Genomic DNA, 18,895 nt, shown 5'->3' on the forward strand with positions numbered 1-18,895 from the left:
GAGGAGATTGTACCTCCTTCTCCAGCAGAGCATCTGGTGGATTTGAACTGTGCACCTCTGGGATTGCAGTACAGCTTCTTGCCACTAGGCTACCAGAGCTCCCTAGATTGTGTTGATTCTTAAGCTGCTTTTTATTTGATTGCAGGAAATAAGAATAGGTATAGATTAGATCCATTTTCTTAAATATTGTATTTAGGGTACGTTTGTGGTTTTTATCCATCTCATAGGCTATAGAAAACCAGACTAGTAATTTTTTGTTCATTAGTATGATTGGTATATCAGGCAAAAACTTGGCTAGCCAACTTTGACCTATTGGACACTATGTATTGTATTGTATTGTATTGTATTGGGCAGAAGTGTCCTAGTGGGGGGGAAAAGCTGTTCAGACATACTTGGTATATTTCCTGATCCTAGAGTCAGCCCTTTCTCAGAGGGGACCTAGTTTCTTTTACTGGAGAATGGTATTAAAAACCAAGATCTGCGTGCTGGTTGTGCTTATTAAGATTTCCTAGGATATTATTGCTTTTAGGTTCTATTACAAAGTTTTTGAAGTTTTCTTTTTTTTCCTGCAGAGTTTCTGTTATCTCCAATTTTCTTTCTTTTTTTTTTTTTCAGGGAGGAAGGGGTGAGGAAGCAGAGGATAACTTTCGTTTAGCATAGTTTTTTCTCAAATGTCTTATGAGCTCTAGCTGTTTAATTACATTTAATAATAGCGCCACAAGCTGATTATAATAAGCTTTGTACTTAAGTGAAGGGCTCTGGTGATACATCATTTAAAGTTGATGAGTCTTCCCCTGATTCTGATGCTACATTCTTCTTCATAAAATCCAGCTTCTCGAATTATTTGCTCAGCATGTAGATGGAATAGGTATGGAGAAAGGAAACAACCCTGACACATACTTTTCTTGATTTTAAACCGCAGGGTTCTCTTTTTCTGTTCATTTACCAGCTTTTTGGTCTATGTTTAAGTTTTATATAAGCACAATTAAGTGTTCTGGAATTCCCATTCTTAGTATTAGCCATAAGTTTGTTATCATCCATACAGTTAAATGTCTTTGCATAGTCAATAAAACACAAATAAAATTCTTCTGATATTCTCTGCTTTCAGCCATGATCCATCTGACATCAGCAGTGTTATGCTTGGTCCCACATCCTCTTCTAAACCTAACCTCAACTTTTGGCCATTCTCTGTCAATATATGGTTCTTGCTGATGTTAAATCAGCTTAAGCAATATTTTGCTTGCATGTCATAGTGTAATTCACAGAAGATTTTTGTCCAAGATTGGGACTTCTTCCAGTACCCCTACTTGGAACCTGATGCATTAACAAGATTTCCCTCACTTAGCTTGTTGAAAAAGCTTCCTCAGAATTTATAGCTCTTCTTCCTTTTTAAAAAAAAATTGAAAACTCATGGTAAATGTATAGGTAGCAAAATGTTTGCCATTTTAACAATCTTTTTTAAAAATTTTTTTTTTTATTATTTTTGTGTGAGTGTACCATCAAATCAGATCTGACTGGTACAGGAGGAGATTGTCCTTCCTTCCCTGGCAGAGCATCTGGTGGATTTGAACCGTGCGCCTCTGGGATTGTAGGTGCAGCTCTTTGCCACTAGGCCACCAGAGCTCCCCTTAACAATCTTTACTTGTCCAGTTGGCATTAAATATGTTTCTCATTAATCATCATTCCCTTAACTTCTTCTCTTCTTTGTCCACACTCTGCACTAGCTCATTATATCAAATGGTGTACCTCTGGTTCCATTTTTCATCCGTGTTGTATGAAACTCTCCCTTTTCTGAAGCAGCCTCCTTGCTTCATCTTCTGGGTGATCATCATGTGTTAGAAAATGCCTCACAGTTATCTTAGGAAAACATCTTTCTTCAGAGACTTTTGGATAAGACAGTGGTTAAGTGAGTTGACTGTGACTCATAGCGACCCTTTGAACAATGGATCTGAATCATACCCTATCCAGGACCATCCTCATCATCTCTGACACAAACCAGTCACTGTGTCAGTCTCTCTCAATGAGGATATTTCCTTTATTTTAAAGCACAATGTCCTTTTCCAAGAACTGGCCTCTTCTAACAACATGCTCAAAGTATGTGAGTTGAAGTTTCACTATCCTTGTCTCCAAGGACTCTGTGTCTCTATCTTAGGATAGTGGCACCATGACTGTTATCTTAGGACCGTGGTAGCTGCCTTCATTCCCGTGTATGTTCAAGTATTTCATACTTTTTTGCTGAATGAGATTTTCTAACCTAGTGAGGATTAAATGAGCAAACTTTCAAATAAAATGGGTGTGATTTAGGAAGAAAAATACTTATTGTCTCTCAAAATTGAATGCAACTTAAAAATAAATTCTGAGAATTTCATACACTAGCAGCTATAATTCAGCTGCTTGCTGCATAATTACCTCATACAGTACATACTGGCTTGCCATTAGTAGGTTCTTTGCAGGTGTTACTGAAAGCTCCAGGACCAGCTCGCTGTAAGCGTTAGGTGCTTCAGTCATTACCCACTGCCTGTTGGTTTTGTCTGTTTTCTTGTGAACATTGCCAAATGTAGTTTGAGAGATGAAATTTTCTGTAAAAAAGTTTCCATTTGGTAGAAGGAACTAGGAAAGAAATAAACTAAATTGCCATGCTTCATTCATCAGCATAAAGAAGCTTGGTTCTTGTCAGAAGTTGAAAAACTATGAACAAGTAGATTTCAGATGCAGATAACACAACCATGCTTGCTGAAAGTGAGGAGGACTTGAAGTACTTGTTGCAGATTAAGGAACGCAGCCTTCAATATGGATTGTATCTTAGTGTCAAGAAGATAAAGATACTTAGCACTGGACCAATAGGCAACATCATGAAGGATGGAGAAGACATGGACACTGTCAGTCAACAATTTAATCTTACTTGCATCCACAATTAACAACCTTGGTACTAGCATTCAGAAACTAGGAGATGTATTGCACTGGGAAAATCTACAGTTAGGGACCTCTCCTTATCCTATTCAGGAGTAATGATTACTGTTTAAGGACTAAGGTGTGTCTGATTCAGGCTGTGCCTTTCCCATCATTTGCTGTGCATCTGAGAGCTGGACAGTGACTAAGCATGACAGAAGAATTGATGCCTTTGAGCTGTGGGGTTAGAGTAGAGCACTGAGCATACCATGGACTGCCAAAAGAACCAATAGTCTTGGAGAGGGTGCAGCTGGAACAATCTTTGAAGGCAAGAATGATGAAGCTTTACCTCACATACTTTGAGTATATTTTTAGGAGGGGCTATTCCTTGGAGAGTGAGATGATGCTTGGAAGGGTGGAGAGTTGACAAAGGAGAGGAAGACCCTCAACCAGGTGGATTGACACAATGACTGCTGCTATCAGTGTTAGTATGTCAGGAAGTGTGAAGATGGCACAGGATAGACAGTTCATATCTGTTATTCATAGGGTCATTGTGAATTGTACTCAACTTGACAGTGCCCAACAACACAACAAGAGAAAATGGAAGGAAAGATTTTTTTAAATCACATGGGCGGAGACTGGATGAGATGGATTGACAGTGACTCTGGCAGTGAGGTCAGGTGTGTCAGGTTGGCTCAGGATAGGGCAAGACTCAGAGCTGTTGTACACAGGTTGCTATGTAGTTGACTTGACAGCACTTAACAACAATAGACTGTTTTGATTACTAGAGCATTATAGGTCTTGAAATCAGGCAGTATATGTTCCCCTACCTTATTCTTCATTTTCAAGACTACTTTGGCTGTTTGAGCCCTCTGCAAATCCATTTAAATTCAGGGATTGACTTGACTTCTACAAAGAATTTTGATAGAGATTTTCTTGAATTTATAGATTACTTGAGGAGAATAGTGACATTTTAATAATCTAGTCTTCTAATCTATGAATTTGAATATGTTATTATTTATTGAAAAGCCAGTACCTGTCAAGTTGGATACATGTTGACTCTGTTTCAGAGGAGAATTGCACTCCACAGGGCATAAAATAAAGAGAGCAAAGCTGTGGGAACAGATTGCTTGGACTTTTTTCTTAGGTGCCCCAGGGTGTATTTGAACTGGTTAGTAGGCAGTTTTTTTAATGGGTTACTCCATGTTTTAGAGTCATTATTGGCTTTTCTTTTTTAGAAATTTTTGCAGTATCTCTGGAAGTGTTATAAAAAGCAAGATGACACTTTAAGAAATAAAGTACACCTGACTCACATACCTGGTATTTTCATTTTGCCTCATGTGTATGTGAAAATGGCATAATGAGTAAGGAAGGCCTAAGAAAATTTGTTGTCTTTGAATTGTGCGATTAGTAAAAATATTGAATGTATCATGGACTGACAAAAGATGAGTAAAATTTGTCTTGAAAGAAGTACAGCCAGAGTGCTTGCTGAATTCGAGGATGGTAAGTTGTAGACTCATACTTTGGGCATATTGTCAGGAGGGGTTAGTTGCTGGACAAAGACATCATACTTGGTAATTAGAGGGTCAATGAAAAGAGGAAGACACTCAGTGAAGATATATTGCCAATGTGGTTGCAACAGTAGGCTCAAGTACAGCAGTAATTATGATGGTATAGTACCAGGCATTATTTCATCCTGTCGTGTAAAGGATCTGTAAGTCAGAACTGACATGATGGCACCTAATAACAGCACATCCTGTGATAGTAGAGAATCTTTACTTGAATAATCACCCAGCCTCTTTGAGTTCTGAACTACTTCAGAAACACTGTGACTGGAGATTTTGTTCTGTTAACCTGAGTACATGAGCAGGATACTGTACAAATGTGTCCTCAATGATTAAACCACCTAGGTTGAAGATCTAGTACCGCTCAGCAAGTTACCGCCTCATGAAATAATTACTTGTATATTTTTGTTTTCTTCTAGGTCTATCTTATATAAGAAGGGTGAGGGTAGGTGCTTTATCTTGTTCATCTCTGTCACCCACAGAACTTAAGAGCCGTGTTGTTATATGCTGTTGAGTCACCTGCTACACATAGTGACCCTAGTGCAATAGCTCTGAAGCATACCCTGTCCTGACCTAGTCTCACTGACTCCTACACACCTACCGCCATTGCCGCATTTACTGTACCTGTCTTATCTGGGGATTTCCTCCAGTGCTATCCCTCCACCCTTCCGAGCATTATGCTCTTCTCCAGGAATTGGACCCTCCTGACCACATGCCTGAAGTATGTGAGACAGAGCTTCAAAATTCTAATCTCCCAAGGAGAAACTTGTTTCATCCTCTCTGAGACAGAGCTATTTGTTTTCTTGGTGGTCCATTGTATGTTCAAGACTGTTCTCCAGTACCATAATTTGAAGGCATCAATTCTTCTGACATCCTTAATCATCGCTCAGCTCTCTGATGCATAGCAAGTAATTTTGAAGACCATGGCCTGGATTAGGCGCACTTTAGTCTCTAGACTGACATTGTTGCTTTTCAGTCCTCTAGAGAGGTCCCTGACAACAGATTTTCCCAGTGCAATTCCAATCTTCTGATTTCCTCACTGCTGGAGTTAAGAGTGTTGATTGTGGATCTGAACAAGCTGTAATTGTTAACAATCTCATCTATCATGGTGCTGCCATTTGGCCCAGTGGTGAGAGTCTTTGTCTTCTTGATGTTGAGCTTCAATCAATATTGATGACTACAGTACTTGACCTTCTGCAGCAAGAGCTTCAGGTCCTCCTCAGTCTCAGCAAGCAAGGTTGTGTCATCTGCACAATGTAGACTGTTGATGAATCTTCTTCCAATCCTGATTCCACATTCCTCCTCATAAAGCCCAGCTTCTTGAATAATCTGTTGTGCATATAGATTGAAAAGGTATGGAGACAGGATGCATCCTTGACACATGCCATTCCTGATTTTGAAACATGCTGTGTTTTCCTGCTCTGATCTGAGGACTACTTCCTCATCCAAGTATAGGTTCTGTATAAGCACAATTAAGTGTTCCAGGATTCCCGTTTTTCTAAAGGTTAACCATAGTTTGTTGTGATACACACAGTCAAATGCCTTTACATAGTTAAAGATACACAAACATTCCTCTGGTGTTGGCTTTCTGCCAAGATCCATCTAACATTGGCAGTATCCTCTCTAGTGCTATCATCTCTTCTAAAGACAGCTTGTATGTCTGGTCCTTCTCTGTCAATGTACTGTTTCAGTCATTTCTGGATAATCTTTAGCAGGATTTTGTTAGTGTGTGATATTAGGGATATTGTTCGATAATCACACTCTTCTCAGCTCCCCTTTTTTAAGAATGGGAATAAATATGGATCTCTTCCAGTAAGTTTGCCAAGTAGTTGTTCACCAGATTTCTTGGCACAACTGGATGAGGACATCCAGAGCAGCGTCTGTTTGTTGAAATATGTCACTTGGTATTCCATCAGTGCCTGGGGCTTTATTTTTTGCCAAGTTCTTCAGAGTAGCCTGAAGGTTTGCATATTTGCTTGTTCTTTTGGCAGTCAATACTGTTTGTCACATTTCAAAGAAATGAATTATTTTTCAGTCTCCCTTATTTGTTATTAATTTTCACATTTTTAGGAAGCAATTAAAAATACCATAGCTTGGTATTTTAAAATAATTTATTCAGATAGTTAAACTGATTTATTCTTCTTTTATTCCAGAAGTTGACTTTAAGGGAGGTGGATAAATATAATCTTTTATCATTTCTTGTGCTTTTTCTTCTCTCTCCAAAGAAAATGAACCAGTCTTATTAAAAAAAAAAAAGAAAATGAACCATTCTTTAGTCTTTAAACTGACATCACTGCTCTTTAGCACTTTAAAGAGCCTATCTGCCTAACACAATTGTCGTTAAAAATATGGAACTCCTCATGAATTTGCAAGTCATCCTTGCATAGGGGCCATGCTAATCTTCTGTATTATTCTAGTTTTAGTATATGTGCTACCAAAATGAGCACTGCAATTGTCTGTTGCTTTCTTGAATACTATTTTCATGGATGTTCATTGTAGATTCAAGTAAAATGAATCGGCCCATTTACAAGGATTCTTGTTTTCTTCTTGAAGGATATACTCTGATCTTTAGTAAGTACTTCAAGACCTCTTCACTTTCAGCAGGCGAGATAGTGTTATTGTCAGAACACAAGATGCTGATGACTCTTCTTCCAATATTAAGTGCATTTAATTTGTTTCAGACATGCATCCCTATAGGAAGTGCAATGTTTGAAACAGTATATATTCAGATAATATAATAATGAGTTTATTGTAATTTGATATCTACTAGTTCTCTTTTGCATTTTACTCTATTGTAATCGTTTTAGCTGTTTAGCAGTAGTGTTATCACTGTGTGGAGACCCTGGCTCTATTCCTAGCCAGTGCACCTCAAGTGCAGTGACAGTAGTCTATCAGTATAGGTTTGCATGTTGTTAGGATGCTGAACAGGTTTCAGCAGAGCTTCTTGACTAAGATAACTAGGAAGCAAGACTTAGGTAATCTTTCTTAAAATCAGCCAGTTAAAATCGTGCATGGAGTTGCTGAGTTGGGGGCTCCCATGGTGGCAGATAACAAGAACAGTGGTTTCCACACTATGAATTGTGACTATTAGTTTGTAATTAGCATTTTTGTTTTAATGAAATAGAGTAGATAGTATGAGCAGACATGGCATATAGTAAGGGTAAGTATTGTGCAATTTATTTTTAGGTAAATATATACACACGTGTGTGTGCTCGCGCATGTGCGCGTGCCCTCATATGTGTATTTATTTTGTTACTTCTTGATGTAAAAATTTATTTTTACTAGAGTCATGGTCAAAAAAGTTTGAATAACACTGCTTTATTGTAATTTTCTGTTATTTCATTTATCATATAGCATTATGCCAGTACATACAGGCTTCTAAAGCCAGGGATGGTGCCAGCCCTTTCATTTCGAGTACGACTGAAGGTAAAACAAAAGAAAACAATTGAGAACACCCAAAGCTTTTGGTGCTTCTTATCTGTCTCTGCAGTGGCATTTTTGTACCCTTTTACCTTCTAACTTTTTGTATTCTTTTTAACTGGTAGATTTTTTGGATTGTATCCATATAGGTGGTGGGATCTTTGGTTCTCTTCATTTTGATTTTCTTATTTCTATATGCTCTTTTGTTTTTAGGAGGGAGAAAGGGAAAACAAAAACCATTTTAGAAATTTCAAATGAGTCTGAATTGACAAAATAGCTCATTAAATTTCTCCAGGAATCTGCTTTCTAATGTTCTTATATTTTTAAATCTCTGCATTTTTTTCATGGATCATAGAAATCATATTTTGTTCTGAATTTAAAATAATTTATGCTTCTGTGATGTCACTTATTGACTTTACACAAGCCAACTATGAGGGGAAAAGAAATATAATCCTTTTTCATTCCTTGTGCTTTCTCTTTTCTCTCAAAATAAAATTAACCATTGGGTGTAGCAATAATTGATTTTGAAGAAAAGCAAAATTAGCTGATGGTGTCCAGTATTAACATGCTAACCATTTTCAGCTATTTTACTGACCTAATAACTTTAATGCCTTTCCTGTTTTTAGATGGTTGGCATACTAACCCCCTTTGCCTTAATTTCTGTACCCTCCTGGATTACCAAGCACAAGCATTCATCCTTGTGTTTTAAAATAAATTTCTGGAGATTATTTTTTTCATTCTTTTCTTGCAGGAGAAAATTTTGAACAGACACCTTTGAGACGAACATTCAAGTCTAAAGTCCTTGCCCGGTATCCTGAGAACGTAGAATGGAATCCTTTTGATCAAGATGCAGTGGGAATGGTTAGTATTTGTTTGCTATAAGCATGAGGTAATTTATAGAGCAGTTTATATTAGAATAACCCAGACTTTGGAAGCAGTGGCCTCACCAAGTATCCATAATGTTTAAAGATGAAGTTCTAATATATATATTGATGAAGTTGTAATATATATTGTTTATGATTCTGGATTTTGATCAGTATGTCAAATACATAAAATATACTAAAAGTCACAACAAATTTCTATTGTGTTGCATACATAGAGTTGAATCATTCTATTTTTTAAAAATTATTATTTTTTTGTGCATGTACCAGCAAATCAGATCTGAGAGGAGGAGATTGTCCCTCTTTCTCCAGCAGAGCATCTGGTGGGTTCAAACCGTGCACCTCTGGAATTACAGTGCAGGAATCGTTGTATTATATTTGTGGTACAGAGATCACCATTGTTTATAGTATTTAGTTAATATGGCAAATGAGGTTCAAAGCACTCCTCTGCATTGTGTGAGTGTGCGTGTGTATGTGTGTGTGTGTGTGTGTGTGTATATATATCTGAGTAGTATGCCAGAAAAAAGTATTTTTAGATATTTTTGTCATTGTTTTAGATAAGGCAACATTTTAAATCTCATGTAGAAGATATTAATATATGAACAAGCTGATAGGTAATCTGAAGTGTATTACAGTAATTATTTCATTTTCACAACACTTTTTTTTAAAATTAATTTTTTTTGAGTGAAAACATGAGCTTTAGTTTATTGTTAAAATTAATTTTAATGAAAGTTGACAGAGACTTAGGGTTTCCAGTCATTCATTGTTGTACTTAACTCCCTGCCCACCTCCTCCCCCCAATTCACTCTTCTCTTTGAAAAGTAGAAGAAAGACTCTTTCATTGTTATGCAATCCCTCCCTCCAAGTCCACTCCACTGTGCAGCCTTCATTCTGGACTCCTGTAATGATAATAATATCCAATCATGTATCCCTTTGAAACAGTTCTCTCCCTCATCTGTTTCAATGTAGTATACATCATTCCTCCTCTTCTTCTCTATCTTTCCTCAACCCCGGTGTCAGTCCCTTTTTACAACAGGGGCCCTATGCAATATTTGTCCTTTTGTGACTGAGATATCTCACTCAGCATAATGTCCTCCAGGGTCATGCATTTTGTATAATACTTAATGAGTTCCTTGTTTTTCAATGCTGCATAGTATTCCATTGTTCACAGCAGTTTTAGAGCTAGATAATACTAAAGAAACACAAACATACACACAGATATTTTGTAAATGAAGAAACTAAGAAAGTCTTTTTACTCCTAGCCCGGTGATTATTTCATTTTGGCATACCGTTTTCTAGAAACATCTAGTATTTGGAGAGTCATGTTCAGAACTAGATGTAACATTATTTGGTTCTTGAATCTGTTGACCCATGCTGCTAATACTTCATTATGTTTGTGTAAAACTGGAAAATTGGGAATTCTTATATATTCAAGTCAGTTTAATTAACTCTCTGCAAATAGTTATATAACTCATCTGAATTAAAAGTTGTTAGGACCCTCAACAAGATGGATTGACGTAGTGATTGCAGCAGTGGGATCAAGTATGCCAGGGTAGGGCAGGGTTCAGTTCAATGATTATGATTCAGGGTTATGATGAATTGTACTTAACGTCACATAACAACAGCAGCAACTGGTGAGTGTAGTCTATAGGAAGTTGTGCTCCTAACCGAAAGATGGTTCAAATCTACCAGCCACTCCTCAGAACAAGGATAAGCAATCACCTCTTATTTGATTTATAGCTTCAGAAACCCAATAAGCTCTTAGTTGATACTGAATAGCAGTGAGAGAGATGGAGAGAGAAATTGACGGAACATGAGTTAAAGTGAAGAAAAAAAAATACACCTTTATAGTGACTGTGCCATTCATCTTCAAACCCTTTTTTTGATAGGAAAAGAGAATGTTTTGTTGATGACTGAATTTTATGAGCCAGTATGGTTTAAAACTATTTACTGGTTTATTACATTTTTAAACGGAATTACATCTCTGGCTTTTAGACATGTTTCTAGCATCATCTCCTGATTAATACCTTACTCTCTATCAAGCTTACCTACCTTTCATTTAGTAAGTTTTCTAATGGTTCTTATACCTTTATATCTTTGCACATTCTTTGCATGTGCCTGAAATGCTTTATTTTGTCTATATGATGAATTCTGCTATAATGCCTTCTGAAGCTTTTTCTGATGTATTAAGGCCGAGTTGCCTGTGTTCCTGTCACTTTGTACACTTCTGTATAGCTCAGATGGCTGTGTTGTAACTTTTTTCATAGTAACAAAACATTTGCCATTTCAAACACTTTTACATGTATTATCCAGTAAGGTTAACTATTAAACAGTAATGTTATTAATTCTCCAGGAACATTACTGGTGCTCATTACGTTGTACAACTGTCACCCCTATCTAATGAAAAATGTCTCTTTCTACCTTAAATAGAAACTCAAAGTCCCTTTAGTAATAACTGCCTGTGTCTACCTCCCCCTTATCCCTGGTAACCACTAATAAACTTTAGTTTCTGGTTTTGTTTACTTGTGTCTTAAATTTGAATGGGAGATCTTTAGGTCCAATGTTTTGTTGCTTTGCACTGTTTATCTCAAATACCCAGAACAGTATACAGAATTAGTGATGATGGAATTCTGAAAAAAGAATTTTCTTCTCTTATTGTCTTGCAGCTGTGCATGCCCAAAGGTCTGGCATTCAAGACCCAGGCCGATCCCAGGGAGCCCCAGTTCCATGCTTTTATTATCACAAGAGAGGATGGCTCTCGGACATTTGGGTTTGCCCTCACATTTTATGAGGAGGTGACTAGCAAGCAGATCTGTAGTGCAATGCAGACCCTCTATCACATGCACAACGCTGAGTATGATGTCCTACATGGTCTCCCTATTGATGACCGAGACCAGAGTGGCATGGAGGATGGTGAAGGCACTCCTGGGACCAAACTGCAGCGCTTCAACTCCTATGATATTAGCCGTGACACACTCTACGTCTCTAAGTGCATCTGCCTCATTGCACCCATGTCCTTCATGAAGGCATGTCGGAGTGTATTGGAGCAACTCCACCAGGCCGTCACTTCACCTCAGCCCCCTCCACTGCCCCTTGAGAGCTACATATACAATGTACTCTACGAGGTGCCACTCCCACCTCCTGGCCGGTCCTTGAAGTTTTCTGGGGTCTATGGGCCAATAATCTGCCAGAGACCAAGTACCAATGAGCTTCCACTGTTCGACTTTCCTGTCAAAGAAGTCTTTGAACTGCTGGGGGTGGAGAATGTGTTTCAGCTTTTTACTTGTGCCCTTCTGGAATTTCAAATCCTGCTCTACTCACAGCGTAAGTCATTGTTTGCTGTAAATCCCTCTGCTTGCATCAGGCCCTCTGTTCTTTATATATTCAGATTTAGTGGGACTGACTGTAATGGTCAAGGACTATTAACAGTTTGAGTAAAACAGTTTGTTAGGTAGATGGAAAATGACAAACTGATGGAACATGAGAATGCTAACATTTTTAACTGGCCACAATTATGACTTTTTCCTGGGCATTCCAGTCTGGGAGAGAAATCCTGCCTTCTGATATCCCTTCTGGTTGATGCTGAAAAAAATAGACAGGTAGTGATGTGACAAGAAGTTAACATCATGCATTTTGTTTTATTATTCAGCAATTACTTCTGTCTCTTCTTAGTCTTACAGAAAAACTGAAGAATTCATAGATTTTGACTTCTTCACATATTTGAAAAAAGCATGAAAATGTGTTGCTTCTTTTTAGTTCTTTTATTGTTATTATAACTGAATTATTTTAAATGAGGGGGTAACACATTAAGAACAGAGAGTAAAGTAAGGTAGATCAGAAGGAAAGAGATAATAACATAGATAAGTAGGTAGGTAAATACATAGTTTGTAAGGTGACTAAAGGTCTATGGAGGAAGTTAAACAGGGAAGGGAGATAGTATTTGGAGAAATTTCAGCTTTTTAAAAAAGGATGAGTAGGTTAGGCGAGTTTTGGTGAAAATGTCCTCCTATTTATAGCGTTTACAAGGTCCTGTTATTTCAGAAGTGGATGGCCAATCCTGCTTAGAAAAGTAGAGAATTGGTGAAAAAAAGGAAGAGCCTCATTTAGGTGACTTTCACAACAATGAGTATGGTGGAGATGGTGAGTATATAGAACAGGAGAGAGACAAGGTTTTGATCTGTTGTTTTCAAATTAATTGCTTTGAGTTGTTTCATCTTGATCAAAGCTGACAAGAAGATTGTCAGGGCCTTGTAGGTCACTGTAAAGACTTTGGCACTTACTCTGAGATATAAAGCCATCAGAAGTGTTAATTATTTTTAACTTTGTGTTCAAATTTATAGTATGGTTGCAGTAAGTGTCATAGAACACTTACATCCTCCCACAGACACCCCCCCCCCCCATTTATTGACATTTTCTTGCATGTGGTGTTTTACTTTATGTGTGAACATGTCTGGACTATTGAGTATTATTGCAAGCATTATGTCCATTGGACCTTAAATGCTTTATCTCTTTACCTTTAGAAAGGTTAACTTTAAAAAAAAAAATATATATATATATATCAGGGCAAGAAAAAAATAAAAAAAAGGTTAACTTTGATATAATACTGCACTTTGTTACTTATGATCCAGGATCCATTTCATGAAGGTCATTGATATTGTGAATTTTATAGTTTTTGTCTTTCTCTTTCATGACATTGACATTTTTTAACAATACAAGCAAGCTATTTTGTAAAATGTTTCACAACTTGGGCTTGTCTGATATTTCTGTGTTTCTGCATTATTGAATTGAGTTTATAAATTCTTGGATAGAATATCTTAGAAGTAATGTTGGTCTTCTTAGTTACTATGCATCTGGAAGTTAGACAGTGAATAAGAATGACAGAAGAAAAATGAATAACTTTGTGTGGTATTGGGGAAGAGTATTGAAAATCCTGTGGACTGCCTAAAGAACAAACATGTCTATCTTGGAAGACTTTGAGCATGTTGTCAGAAAGGGTCAGCCTTTGTGGAAAAGATATCATACTTGGAAAGGTGAAGAGGTCAGAGAAAGAGAGGAAGACATTTAACTAGATTAATTGACTCAGTGACTATAACATTGGGTCTGAACATGTGGGCAGGATAGGACAAAGTTCAGTTCTGTTGTTCATAGGGTCACTGTGAGTTGGAGTTAACTACCAGCACGCAACAACAATAACATACTGATTTTTATCTTTAGAGGAAGCCCATGATAACAGTTTGTCTTCATTTTTTGTTATGTTAGTGTTTGTTTACTTGGTTAAGATGGTATCTGCTGGATTTCTTCACTATAAAATTCCAGTTTTACCATTTGTAATTAGTAAGTCATTTGTGAAGAGATGCTTTGAAATCCAGGTAATCTTGGAAATTTTGCCTACTAATTTTCACATGATATCTGTAGTCTAAATATCACTGTAATGTTTGTAAAATGATGATTCTCTAACCATAGTAGGTCTTCTATATTGTGTATTTTTTATTGATTTTCTTTAAAAAACTTTAAGATACATTTTGATATTATATCACTTAGTCAAAAGGAAGAGAAGTCGGTGGCCTAGTGGTAAGAAGCTGTGGTGCAATTCCAAAGGGACTCTTTTTGAATCTGCTAGCAGCTCTGCAGGAGAAGGATGGGCAGTCTCTTCTGATACAATAACTGCTTCTAAAAGCACACTGGAGGGTTAGCTGTGGGTTGCTTTTAACTCGGTAGCACACATCAACAACAACGATCAAAAGAAACGATTTAAAATCATTTCACCTGCAACAATGAATGAATGGAAACCCTAAGTCTCTGTAAATTTTCATTAAAATGAATAATAAAAAAGCCACAAAAAAATCATTTCACCTGTATATTTTAATTGACATTCTAAGGAAGAATGTTCCATTCCCCTTGTTGTGTGAACTCCTATTTCATTTTATTCAGTGACTTATAAGCCATCACTGTATTTATTTTGATGCTCCTGTCCTTGGAAAAGGACAACATGCTTACAGAGGTAGAGGATTGGCAGAAGAGGCGAAGACCCTGAATGAGATGGATTAACACAGTGACTGTAACATTGAGCTCAGGTGTAACAGAGATGGTGAGGATGGCACCAGATAGGGCAAGGTTGATGGCGACCAGAGCTCTCTTGTACCTAGTAGTACCTACTTGGTTAATTGTGGGTATGAGAAAGAAGAAGTTCTTGGATTTTCTGGTGGTTGAAGAGGGCTTTGGTGTTTCCTTTAACATATTTTCTGTGTGTATTCAGAACAAGATAATAGATAAAACCCATTGCCATTGAGGTGATTCTGACTGATTGAGAGTGATTCCTCCAACAGCTTTCTGAGGCTGTAAATCTTTAAAGGAGGAGGTTGCCTGTCTTTCTCCTGCAGAGAAGCTGGCAGATTCTGGCCATCGTCCTTTTAGCTAGAATTCAGACACGTTATGCACTCTGGTACTCCTTATATACTGAAAAAATGTAAAAATGCCCCAAATAAACCACCCCTTTCCCACTCAAACAAAACCACCCCAAACTCACTGCTATCAAGTTGGAACTGATTTTTTTTAAGGCTCTGAGTCGCAGAGGAGGAACTTGCCTATCTTTTTCCTACTAGTAGATTCAAACCACTTTGGGTAGACATTGCACCCATGGCGGCCAATGTTTGTGGAGCTCCCAGTTTAAGACAGGTTTGGAAGCAGGAATGATATCAGCTTCTTAAACAACATATCTCTGGAAACTCTATGAACTTTGTTAAATGACAGTAGTTACAGAAAGGCTTCAGAGGGAGCTCTGGTGGCCTAGAGACAAGAAGCTGCACAGCATTCCCAGAGATGTGCCGTTCGAATCTGCCAGATGCTCTGCTGGAGAAGGAGGGACAATCTCCTCCTGTACCAGTCAGATTCAATTTGATAGTACACACACACAAAATAAAAAATTAAAAAAAAAACACATTAAAAACAACAACAACCCCAAAACACCAGAAAGGCTTCAGGTCTTTCGTTCATAGGGTCACTATGAGTTGTGCTTGACTTGACAGCACTCAACAACAACAACTGACTCAGCAACTAGAGCACCCTATACTGAAAGGAGGGAATGATTTACTCAAATATTTATCTAAAATATATGTTTAAGAACCATTTAGGGGCATAGTAGGACTAGACATTCAGCTTTAAATATCTTTTGAAATATTTCTCCTTTTTACCAATTTTCCCTCACATTTTACATTCTCTTGATGCATCTTAATTTTGAATTATAAAAGATCTGAGATTGTCAAAATTACTGCTCTTAAATTAATGAATTACAACATTCCTATTTAGAAAAAAAGTGGAAAAATAGAAGATTTAAAGTTTGATGTGGTTGATCGTTAGAATTCTTCTTATCAATAGTAGAGTGAAATTTTTACTAAAAAGCAGATAAATGAGTAGAGGTGTCCAGGTGCTGGAGGGTATTTAGATATCACAGAAGAGGGAGAACATGGAACCTGAATTTTGTTACTCAGTTATAACTTATTTTTTTTATAGTACCAAATACTTTTTCTGAAGTGATTTAAATATTCTAATTTGATCTGCGAGAAGTTACTTTCTAAATGTTTCTTCCCTTTCTTCAGTGGTAGGATAAGTTTCACTAGAGATAATTTTTAATGTGTGAATGCTGATGCTTCCTATCAGTACACACAAAAAATGGCATAGAGCCTTTTCCTTAACCTCTTGCCAGAACTTGCCTCAGGTCTTTAGAGAATGTGAAAACTGGCACCATTGTCTTTGTTCAGGACCAATTGTATTTAGTTTTTTTTAATTATTGGTGATTAATATCATTTACCTGTTTCATGAAAGACACTTCTGAGACAGTAGGCTATTAAAAATGTTTAAAATAATAATTTTAAAGTTATTACTGTTTATTTGTATTCTCAAACAACCTCACTGCCATTGAGTTGGTCCTGATTTTTAGCAGCCCTTCATTGAGTTTCTGAGGCTGTTAGTCTTACTAAGAGGAGACTGTCCATCTTTTTGCAGTGGAACCATTGGTGAATTCTACTAGCATTGCACGACCGTTTGTTTAGCATGCAGCATACTGTGGCTTAAGCTGTTAGAGCCCCTATTTTATTTGCATTGCTTATTGTTTGGTATGGTCAAGTCAGCTCACTCATAGCTGACCCTTCAAAGGGTTTTCAGAGGCTGTAAAAAGAGGAGGTTGCCCATTTTTTCTTGTGGAGCAGCTTGTGGATTCAAACCAGGTGCATTTGGGTGGGCAGTGCAGCTTCATACCATGAGTCCACCAGACACCTGCATCACCAGTGAAAAAGAATTTTTTCTGGGTCATGCTCTCTTCTTAGCTAGGAGCAAGGTGGGTAAATAGATTTCAAAGTTTCTATAATGAGCTACTCAGATCTCCCCATTTTCTAGATAATATTTTATACTTATAAACCCTTAATGAACTAAACTGTTTTGCTTCTGTAGTAGACCGTGTTTTTAGTTGATGAAACCATTTTAATTCCTGTGAAAGCTCATTTGAAATTAGGTATTCCAGAGGGTATTACTTGTAAGGTTTTAAAATTTATGTTCTTTCTTTGTCCTTACTTGGCTAAAACCATAATACTGTTCATGAATAGTTATTTATTAAATTTCTCTTTTAACATGTCTATTCTATTGGCTCTACAAGTGTACTTATTAGTCATTTTGAAGAAGAGATCTTGAAAATTGCATTCAGAAGAAAAAATAAGCTTTGCACACAAGCCTTCTCTTTCAGGTTGTGGTCGCTAATCTCGAACAAAAGCTTTGAGTCACTGAAGTCAGTCTTCTGACTCATAGTGACCTTTTAGGATAGAGTAGAACTGCCCCAGAGGATTTCCAAGCTTGTGAATTTTTATGGAAGTAGACCACCTCATCTTTCTCTTGCTGATGGGTTCTAACCATGACCTAATGCTTAACCACAGCACCACCAGAACTCCTTTCTCTGTAGAGTCACTGTGAATCACAAAGAACTTGATGGCAGTAGGTTTGGTTTTGTTTTGGCTTTAAAGTCAGTTCTCTGGGTCTTTCCAGTTCTCAGGAACCTTTTTATTAAAATTTTAAAATAGCACTTTTGTGCTGTTCCCCTTCAGGAATGACTACTAGGTGTAGAGCAGACTTGGATAATATAGAAATACAGCTTCTGCATACTTCATGGTTCTGTGTGCTTGATACTGAAAACAAAGCCCTTTTACCCAAGTGGTGATTGTGCATATTTTTAGCCTCCTTGCTGAATGGACACTTTACTTTCCTCAAGCCTCTTTTATATAAGAAAATCTGCTGTAGTATTTGAAGCAAGGTGTGTGCTATTTAAGATTTTTACTGCATTTCCGTATTTTGTTTTGTTATTAGCAGAGACCTGTGCTGTATTGGGGTGTATTTCAACTTGTGCTCCACTGAGCACTCTGGATTGTTCAGTACCCACATGGAATCACACTCTGAATGAATCATACTCTTGTTGAAATGTTTTTTTTATTCTTTCTAAATGCAAAATTGGATTAGAAGTTTTAGCAGCTTACTATTTAGGAAATGAGTATCATTTGTAACTGGTTTGTTTGCATTTCTTTGACCTAGATTACCAGAGACTGATGACTGTGGCAGAGACGATTACAGCTCTCATGTTTCCTTTCCAGTGGCAGCATGTCTATGTCCCTATTCTCCCGGCTTCTCTCCTGCATTTCCTAGATGCTCCTGTTCCATACTTGATGGGCTTGCATTCCAATGGCCTGGATGACCGATCAAAGCTGGAGCTGCCTCAAGAGGTGAGAGAAATTGTGGTGCTTGTGTGCTGATTCCTCTTCACCCTAATAGTGGTTGAGGAAGGAGCTTTGGGATGAGTCCAGTGTGGCGTCAACAAATTTATTAGGTTTTTTTTTTGAAATGTGAATGGTTTTCAGGTAAAAAGCCTAAACAATGAACTTTTAGCTCAAATTATATAATTTTGAGTACCTCTGTTAAACTTATCTTTACAACCTCATAATGTTGTTTTATGCCATCTAGTTGAATCCAGCTCCTGATGGTTTTCTGCAGCATGTTGCAACTGCCTCATAGGCTTTCCTTGGTTAAAATCTTTATACGTCTTTCTCCCACGAAGAACTTTTCTCTCATGGAACCACTGGTGTATTTAAACTAACAACTTTTTTT

The 18,895-nt window shown here is 37.3% G+C and overlaps 1 protein-coding gene across 1 annotated transcript in view; it reads left to right on the forward strand.

The window, feature by feature from the left end:
• DENND5A (DENN/MADD domain containing 5A) overlaps positions 1-18,895 on the forward strand; it is a 105,569-nt gene that overhangs the window by 19,501 nt on the left and 67,173 nt on the right. The window contains exons 4-7 of the mRNA XM_006885597.1: positions 7,809-7,880; positions 8,626-8,735; positions 11,422-12,079; positions 18,326-18,513. Of these exons, the coding sequence (XP_006885659.1) occupies positions 7,809-7,880; positions 8,626-8,735; positions 11,422-12,079; positions 18,326-18,513 (1,028 nt within the window). The remainder of the gene's footprint in view (positions 1-7,808; positions 7,881-8,625; positions 8,736-11,421; positions 12,080-18,325; positions 18,514-18,895) is intronic.

This window comes from Elephantulus edwardii, unplaced genomic scaffold (genome assembly GCF_000299155.1).
Source record: "Elephantulus edwardii isolate Elephantulus edwardi_28Jun2011 unplaced genomic scaffold, EleEdw1.0 scaffold00044, whole genome shotgun sequence".
NCBI classification, from domain to species: domain Eukaryota; kingdom Metazoa; phylum Chordata; class Mammalia; order Macroscelidea; family Macroscelididae; genus Elephantulus; species Elephantulus edwardii.